Source organism: Beta vulgaris, chromosome 3 (genome assembly GCF_026745355.1).
Source record: "Beta vulgaris subsp. vulgaris cultivar EL10 chromosome 3, EL10.2, whole genome shotgun sequence".
Taxonomy (NCBI): domain Eukaryota; kingdom Viridiplantae; phylum Streptophyta; class Magnoliopsida; order Caryophyllales; family Amaranthaceae; genus Beta; species Beta vulgaris.
The window spans coordinates 39,282,778-39,292,545 of NC_079204.1; the positions used below are offsets into that span (position 1 = coordinate 39,282,778).

At 35.3% G+C, this 9,768-nt stretch overlaps 1 protein-coding gene across 1 annotated transcript; it reads left to right on the forward strand.

Annotated features, from left to right (window-relative positions):
- Window positions 1–8,550: 8,550 nt before the first annotated feature.
- On the forward strand, window positions 8,551–9,482 carry LOC125495651 (uncharacterized). Its single transcript, XM_048640431.1, has 2 exons — window positions 8,551–9,052; window positions 9,193–9,482. The coding sequence occupies exons 1-2, from the start codon at window positions 8,551–8,553 to the stop codon at window positions 9,480–9,482; spliced, it is 792 nt and encodes a 263-aa protein (XP_048496388.1).
- Window positions 9,483–9,768: the final 286 nt, after the last annotated feature.

The window sequence follows — 9,768 nt, forward strand, 5'->3', positions numbered from 1 at the left end:
TCGTACTTTCCATAAGGAAAATACAAGGCAACATAAAATCATAAACTTAAACATTTTATAACATGAAACATAGTGTAGATCCAACATTAGTCTTGATTAATAGAAACTTAGTTACTAATCAAAGTTTGACATAAACTTAAATAAAAACCAAGAGAGTCTATATAATTAGATATTAAGTAAATCCTCACTGCTACGCCATCCCGTTATCACCATCGGTACCTAAAACATAAAACAAAACGTCGTGAGCCGAGGCTCAGTAACATACTACTCTAACATCGTAAATTCATTTCACATCATTTTAGTTAAAAACAGGAAGGAGAGAATAAGTAAAACATTTCACAAACATATCATAGTAGGTTACGTTATCTGCTTTATCATGTTCATCATCATATATCTTTTACTTCGGTAACTTGGCTAGTACATCATAACATAGGGGACGTCTCCCATTACATAACAGTCAGGCGGTCACATCATAGGTGACACTTGCGATGCCCGTATCATTTAAATAGTCAGGCGGTCACCACATAGGTGACACTTGCGGTGCCCGTATCATAAAACAGTCAGGCGGTCACAACATAGGTGACACTTGCGGTGCCCGTAGAAAACAGTCAGGCGGTCACAACATAGGTGACACTTGCGGTGCCCGTATCATACTGCCAAGAACCGTCTTTCACTTGAATTTATCATGTTTCATTGGTTTTAAGTAACTTTATCATCGTGAATAATTATATTCTTTCATTTCATCATAACGTCATCATCATCATTTCATAGCATCATATCATAATAACCATCATAAAACATTTCTTTCCCGCAATCCATATATAAAACATAATATTAATCATGATAATAAAACATACTTTGAAGGGGAATGCGGGTGTTAGCAGTAGACGTTACCTGAATTGCTGCTTAATAACCTTGATAGCCGGGGGAGGCTTGTAATATCCTTTATCTTCCTTAATCTATTCAAGAATAATTTTATTAATGAACGTTTCGTTATTTAGTTTTTAAGTCTAAATATTAGTTAGCGCTTATTACAGTCATAACGGTTATTATAACGTCGTAAGGTCTCCTTAAACGTCATTATTTCTTAATTGTTAATAACTTTTTAATTAAGGTGACTTTTAACAACTAATTAATGAAATAACTCATTTAGCTATATTTTTAGAATTATCGAAACATTAAGTTATATTACTACATATTTATAACCTTTCGAAAACATAACATTATTCTAGTTCATAGTTAACAACTACTTAGTCGTCCATTAATTAATTAATTAAGTTTAAAGTTATAATAGATCCATTAACATTATTTTAATATTATTTAGTCATTTAAAACTAACAAGTCAAGTAACTAATTATTATAAGTGAACTTAAGGATTAGTGAAGTATTCATAACTTAAACTCAATTATAACAACAAGCTTATGAATTATTTTTAATTAGTTTTAAACAACTCAACTAGTTTAGAAATCATGAATTATAACCCAATAATAGATTTTAGTAAATAAGTTAGGTGGTTTAATGAAACTAACTAAATCAGTCCACTAAAGCTCAAAATATTAAAGCAACAAGATTAACTTGAATTACTTAACTAGGTAAATCAGATTATAACCCAACATTATACTTAACTTAGTAAATTAAATCAATATAACTTAATAGAATACTAATCAGCTTTAGTTTAACGCAATTTGTCCATCTAATACTAAATAGCTTAGCTAATACAATTAAAAGTCAGATTTGAGCCCAACTAAAGAACATGCAACACATGCATTGAGTTGGTTTACTAAAGCAAATCAGTTTTTAGGCCCAATTACACTAATTAACAAGGGTACAAGTGAACTATCATTATAGTACTTGAAAATCAGTTTTAAGAGGAAAATTAAAAAAAAGAGGTAGTATACCTCTGCTCTCTTGAGCAGGGACGAAAAACACGGGCTGGGCGAACTCCGGTGAGAAGCGCAGGCGACGGAACGGAATGTCGGCGGTGGAAACAGACCAGCGAAGGCCGTAGATCTCCGGAGCTCCGGCGGCGGCGGAACGACAGGAGCAGCAACAGCACGCGAAACAGAGGAGCGTGCGAGCGAGAGTGAGAGAGAGAGAAAGGAGCAGCGACGGGCTGCAGCTGCGGTGGTGGTGCCGGCGAGGGACGGGCGTTCGTCGTCAGAAGGCGGTGGTGCGCGCAAGGTAGTGCGCACAGTGGCGGTGGTGTTGTGGTGCCGTGAGAAGAGGAGGAATGAGAGGAGAAGAAATTCTGTGTATTTCTTTGTGTTTTTAAGTTTGTAATTGAAACTCATTTCTTCTGTGTATTTATGGACAGATTTTTGGAGACAAAGGTTGAAGGTGGAAGGATGATGATTGGTGGTTTTGTTGATAGGAAGCTAGGAGAGGGGACAAGTAGGAGATAGGGGGAGATGGTAGGTGATTAATAGTGGTTCAATTAAGTGAAATTAGTGTAGGGGGGAAAGAGGTGGGTGGTGGTGTTGACCGTGGGTTTGGGGGGGGGATTTCTTTTTATTTTTATTTTTTTATTATTTTGCTTAAACTTGGTTATTTCCTTTGTTGTAATAAAAGTGACTAACTTAGGTGTTATTAGTAATCTTACTCTTCAATTACATATTTTATAGAATTAGTTAGTTTATTTAAAAGCTCAAAAATAATTCATAATTAGACTTACTTAACTAAAACAATTATTAAGTGAACGATTTAACTTTCTTAATTATTTATTTAAACATGTTTAAAATCTTGGGATATTACAAGGTTAACCTTGACATTTAATATATATAGTGTTACAATACATGCCTAATACTAGTAAAAGTCCCTACTATCCTTTTACATACAATATTACTCTAATACACCCCTCAATCTTTACGGGGTGAAAGAACGGATAGATTGGAACGATGCTTAGTAAACAAGTGAGTAGAAAGACCCTTAGTAAAAATATCATCCGAGACTGAGTATTAACATGTCGAACAATAAGACCTCTGTTGTCAACCATTTCGCGAACAAAATGATAACCCATATCAATTTGTTTGCTACGATCATGATTAAATTGGATTAGCAGTGAGATAAGTAGTAGAGACATTAGCACAATACACTATCACAGGACGACGAAGGAAATGACTAATGTCAGCAAGAAATTGTTTGAGCCAAATAGTCTCAGCAGCCGTGTAGGCAACCGCCTTGTATTCAGCTTCAGTGGAGGATTTAGACATAGTAGATTGCTTTCGAGCGCCAGGACATAAGATTCTTCCCAAGAAAAACAGCATAGCCAGTAGTAAAACGACGAGTGTCAGGACAACCCGCGCAATCTACATCAGAGTAGGCAATAACAATAGTAGAGAACAACTGTTATATAAGAAAAGACCAAAATCCAAAGTGCCCTGCAGATATCTAAAAATTCTTTTAACAGCATAAAGGTAAGTAGTACGAGGAGCATGCATAAACTGAGAAGAAAGAACATAAATGAATTTTGTAACAAGGGAAGGACTACTAACAGTAAGAACAATGTCATCAACATATAATAGAAGAATGATAAGATGACCACAGAACTTGAGGGTAGTGAACATGGAAGTGTTACAACTGCTGCACTTGAAACCAGTAGATAATAGGAAATTGCTGAAACGAGAGAACCAAGCTCGAGGAGCTTGTTTCAAACCATAAATGGACTTATGGAGACGACAAATATGAGAAGGTTCAGATGGATGAATAAAACCCGGAGGTTGATGTATATAAACCTCTTCATGAAGAAACCCATGAAAAAAGCATTTTTTACATCTAATTGACGAATTGTCCATTTAAGAGAAACAACAATAGTAAGAACTAAGCGAACAATAGTGGGCTTAACAACAGGACTAAATGTTTCAAAGTAATCAATACATGCATGCTAGTGATTTCCAAAAACGACATGTCTGGCTTTGAACCACTTCACATAACCATCAGAATTGTACTTAATCCGATAAACCCACTTACAGCCAAGTAAATTCTTATCATAGTTGCGAGGTACCAACTCCCATGTGTCATTATTAATTAAAGCCTTATATTCATCAAGCATAGCCTGACGCTAACGAGAGTCTTTAGAAGCTTGTTTAAACTTAGTAGGTTCAGACTCAACAACAGTGGCATTTAAGTTCATTAAGACTTTAGGCTTGGACACGCCAACTTTTAACCTGTTAACCATGGGATGATCATTAAGAGCAACAGGGGAAGACTGAGAAACATGGGAAGTAGGAGACGGAACAATTATAGACGTGGGAGCAGCACTAGAAGGCTGCGAATAAGGGACAACACCCTCAACCGGGGAGGGAGGCCCAATAAGACGCGGGTCAGTGCTGCTAGCTGGGCTGGGCGTAGACTCAAAAAGTGAAGGGATGGGCCAGCAGACAAGGGAATCCCAACGCACGAGGTAGAGCCCGCACAAAACAGCTCGTTGGACCCAGCTGACGCTGGATTGCCATTGGGCCAGGCATGAGATGACGCAGGGGGAGGAGAGAGGCCCAGCTGGCGCTGAAGGCTCAGCGGGCAAGGCAGACATGTGGGCTGATGAGGGGACTAGCTGGACAAGGGCCGAGTCAGCAGCAAAGCTGTGAGAAGTGGGTACCTGAGCTAAGGGTACCGACGAGACATGGGCCGAGACATAGGGGGCGACATAGGAGCAACACTTGTGTGGCTCTAGTCAAAGGTCAGGGCCATGGGCGAATTGTAGGGCATGCTAGACACAGGACTAACAAGAGCACGATACGGAAACTTATGTTCATGAAAAAGAATATGACCACTGATATAAACCTTGTTGGTAGTAGGATCGAAACAACGATAACCTTTATAATCCAATGCATATCCAATGAAAACACATGTTTTAGATTTAGGTTGTAGTTTGTAGACTTTAGCATCTAGAAATAAAGGAAAGCATTCACAACCAAACGTTTTCAAAAAATGATAGGAAGGGACGATTGAAACAATTTTTCAAAGGGAGCAACACCCCTAAAATCAAACTGGGTAATCTTTTAACGATGTAGGTGGCAGTATATGGTGCATCAACCCAAAATTCAGTAGGAAAATCAGAATGAATTATCAATATGCGAGCCATTTCAATAATGTGACGATGTTTGCGTTCAGCAATACTGTTCTGAGCTTGAGTATGAGGACAAGATTTTTGAAAAATTATTCCATGGTCACAAAATGCTGTAGAAGAGGACAATTATCATATTCCCTACCCCCATCACTTTGGAAAATCTTTATTTTGCAATTAAATAGATTTTCAACCATCTTTGAAACACAAGAAATTTAGAATGAGCTTGGATTTCCAACGTAAAAGATAAATCCATGAATATCGGGAGAAATCATCATCAAATACAACATAGTAACGATATAATTGATTTGACAAAACAGGAGATATCCAAAGATCACTGCGTAATTTATATAAGGGATATGGAGAAACATGTTCAACTGAATCAAAAGATAAATGATGTATCTTTCCTAACTTACAACCAACATAATCATCATGAAACTTAGAAGTACATGTGATATAATTATTTGAACATAAAGATCATAATATCCTAGAGGAGGTAGGTATGACCAAGACGAGCATGCCAAACTATACCCGATTCCTTAGTGGCTAGAAAAACAGGAACTAGCGACTCAGGGGGACAACAATGGGTTGAATAGGATAGATACCTTGCTTACTGGATCCCCGAAGCAGAACCGCCCCCGTTGTCTGGTCCTTAAAAGAAACAAGTTTTTTTTTATCAAAACTCACAACACAATCATTTTCTTGACACAACTTATTAACTGATAATAAATTATGCTCCCTCTATTGCGGCTGCCTAAAGTATTCTTAGTAGAGGAACCAGAACTAGGAGACCAAACAGCAACTAAAGCATGATGAGAAGATGAATCTAAACCATCCTTCGAACTTTTTATACGTTGTTCATGAAGTAGAAGCTTAGGTCACAAATCATCGAAACTAAGAGGAAACGAGTAATGCGTAAAGTAGTAACAATATGATAATAGTCCGAATCACGATCCAAACCAAACAAAGTATGCTGAACCAAGTCCTGATTAGAGACAGGACACTGAATAACAACTAAAGAATCTGCAATAACCTTAATCTCACGCATTATTATTACTAGTATTATTATTGTTATTATCAGTGTTTATTATATTGTTTTACTTATTATTATTGAAAAGATTATTCAAGTCGTAACATGTAATAATTAAAGTTTGATTTGTTTGCTTTATCATGATCTTTAAGAAACATAATTCATATATAATAAGTTTTACGGAAAAATTGGTGCATAGGTTCAGAGCCGGCCACTAACCTGTGCAACCAGACCGTCAGCACAAGGCCCCCAAATTTTGAGGGCCCAATTCACGGATACTGTAGCCCAGCTTAAAAAAAATTGGGTTTAATTCTCTGTCTTCATTCTTCATTTCGGCGTGCAAACCGCAAACCACGTTCTCTAACTTCCCCTAAAAATCTTTACAATTTTGAGAAATTTGTTATCTTTTGAAAATCTTCTAAATTTCTCAATTTCTGTTAACAACTTCCCCAAATTCTCTCAATCATTCCTATTAACGTTGCAAAAAATATGAAAATATCATTTATGATTTCTCCATTCAATCTTCAATTAACGGCTCATTTTTTTCACTCTTTATATATTTGGAACTCATGTATATTTTTTCATCAATTATCAATCGATTCTGAGACAAAAGAAATTGAAATTCATATCTTCAATTTTTTGTTATTTTTTGATTTCTTTAAATTTAGAAATTTGGAAATTCTCGGCGTTATGAAAATTCTGAGAAGTTGTGAAGATTTTGAGACAAAAGAAGTTGTGAACGTTGTGGCGTGAAGATTCTCGGTGTTCGGTCTACGGGCCTGTGGGTGTTGATTCTGACAGGCTGCAGCAGGTTGTGATGGAAGGGGAAGCACAGGTGAATTGCTAATTATCATTCACCAATACATTATTATTCACTAGTTATTCAATTCATCAATTGTGTTTATCAATTTTTAATTTTTTCTGTTTAATTTTTGGTTTGAAAGGATTGGAATTTCTTACAATAAACTAATTGACATTTGCTTGAATTGCTTCATGAATTGATGATGCAACTTGTGATGGATTTTAATGGCGCATGTTACACAACAGGAACATTGGGGAGTAGGGACAATGATGCATTTTTGTTAGTTCATCATACACTAATGAGTTATATGATATATCGCATTGCAGCAAATTTTTGCCAATTTTTATTTTTTTTCCTTTGCTTTCGTTGGTAGGCTTTTCTGCTTTTTGTGATTGTTTTGTTGTAAGTCTTGGCTTGTTGCTGTTTAGTTCGTGTAATTCAAGTTCCATTTTCGGTTTTTTGCACAATTTTTTTTTATCTAATTGTTTCTGTTTATTTCCTGTTTTTATTATCTTTTTGTTCGAATTGTTGTAAATAGTGAGTTCCATTTTCGTGTAATTTTTGTAGTCTTGCAGATGATGAGTTTGATTTTCGTTTCGTTCGAGTTTTGTTCGTCATCTTTTGATTGTTTGGAACAAGTTGCAAAGTATGGGCTAATTCTGATTTGCAGTATTTATTTTGGTTTGTGTGCTGTAACTTCACTTTCTCATTTCTTGACTAGCAAATATTCCATAAAAAACATAAAAGCTCAAATAAGATGTGGTCTTGTTTGTGTTTGAAATTAAATTTTATGATGTATCCTGTTTGTGGCGTGAATCATGATTGTGAAATTTTGGATGAGAAGGACTCAATTTTGTATTGGTTCTAGAAAAAGGTTACTAATAGTTTTAGCAATTTGGGGCATTTTAAGAATTGAACTTGGGACCTCTCGTTCCCAAAGCTAGAGTCCTTTGTATTTCTGCTAATCTTAGGATCCGAAAGCATTCTTTCTTTAACTGCAGACCTGCTTCACAATGAGATCATAATTGTTTTTATAATTTTAAGGATTAATGTATTGTGTATATTTTAATGAGATTTTTTTCTTTGTTTTTTAGGTTGAAATCATTGGTTATCAATTGATTAATTGGGGAATATTCATCACAAATTGGAGTATTATTGCTTAATTGTCAGGTTGTTTCGCTCCATTTTTTTTTACTTTTACTTACATGGTAAATTGTTGATTGTGTGATTTACACCTTAGTTGTTTTTATCCTATGCCTCCTAAAACTAGAAGTATGAATGTGGGTTTGAAAAACGTAAGAAAAAAAAAGGCTTGAGGAGTTAACTCAATCCCAAAGAGGAGCTCTTGATAAATTTATTATAAAAGAGCCTCATATTCATGTTGATAATCAAAATATTGAGAAGGCAAATGATGAAGTTCTTGAAAATGAGGTGACTAACGAGAATGCTGATATGAAAAATCAAAATGTGGACTCGGAAAATAGAGGTGATGTGCCTATTGAAAATGATAATTTGGATAATCAAAATTTTGTTTCTAAAAATGACTATGATGATGATGTGGAGGATAATAGTAATGATAATGAAAAGCAAGAAACCCCATTTGAACCTTTGTTTGATATATTTTATCCAAGAAACTGGGATGCCCTTGATTCTAAAATGATTGATGTATTAGTAATGAAAGGTCCTAAAAGAGATCTTTCTATTGTGAAGGGTCCTAAAGATAAATTTTCTAGACGATTTACTGCTAATTTATATACTAGAGTTTTATCTAATGGGGAGAAGTGCGATAGAGACTGGCTTGTCTATTCAAAAGAGCTTGATAAAGTGTTTTGTTTTTCTTGTAAGGTTTTCAAAAGAGGGATTGGTAGAGGTCAATTGATGAACAAGAGTTTTAGTGATTGGGCACATATTGGTGAAAGACTTAGAGAGCACGAGACAGGCACGAAACATGTTAATAATATGGCTATTTGGTATGAGTTACGTTTGAGGCTAAATAAGAATGAAACTATAGATAAAACACCTCAAAATCTAATTGGAAAAGAGAAAGAGCACTGGAAGAATGTTTTGAAAAGAATCATTTCAATAGTGAAATTCCTTGCTAAACATAGGTTGGCCTTTCGGGGTTCTAAAGAGAAATTGTACCAAAATAGCAATGGTAACTTTTTGGGTTTAATTGAAATGTTAGAGAGTTTGACCCTGTTGTTCAAGAACATGTAAGACGTGTTATAAATGACGATGTTCACTCGCATTATCTTTGCCATAACATCCAAAAGGAGTTAATACTTTTGCTTGCTTGTGCAATAAAAACTGAAATCATTAAAAAAATCAAACAGGCAAAATATTTCTCTGTGATACTCGATTGTACACCCGATGTAAGCCACCAAGAGCAAATGTCTTTGATAATAAGATATGTTAATATTTCTTCAAATTCTGTTAGCATTGAGGAATCTTTTTTACGATTTTTAAATGTGAATGATACAACTGGCCAAGGACTTTTTAATGTTTTACAAAGCGAGCTGAAAAATCTTGATCTTAACATATTGAATGCACGAGGACAAGGATATGATAATGGATCAAATATGAAATGAAAACATCAAGGTGTTCAAAAGAATTTTTAGACATTAATCCAAGAGCATTTTATACTCCTTGTGGTTGTCATACTCTTAATTTAGCATTGTGTGATATGGCTAACTCATGTGGTAAAGCTAAAGATTTTTTTTGGAATTATTCGACGAATTTATACAATTTTTGCAAATTCTACTAAAAGGTGGCAAATTTTGAAAGATAATATAGAAGGACCGACTCCAAAGTCATTGTCATCCACTCGTTGGGAGAGTCGTGTAGATAGTGTTAAAGCTATAAGATCTCAAATGT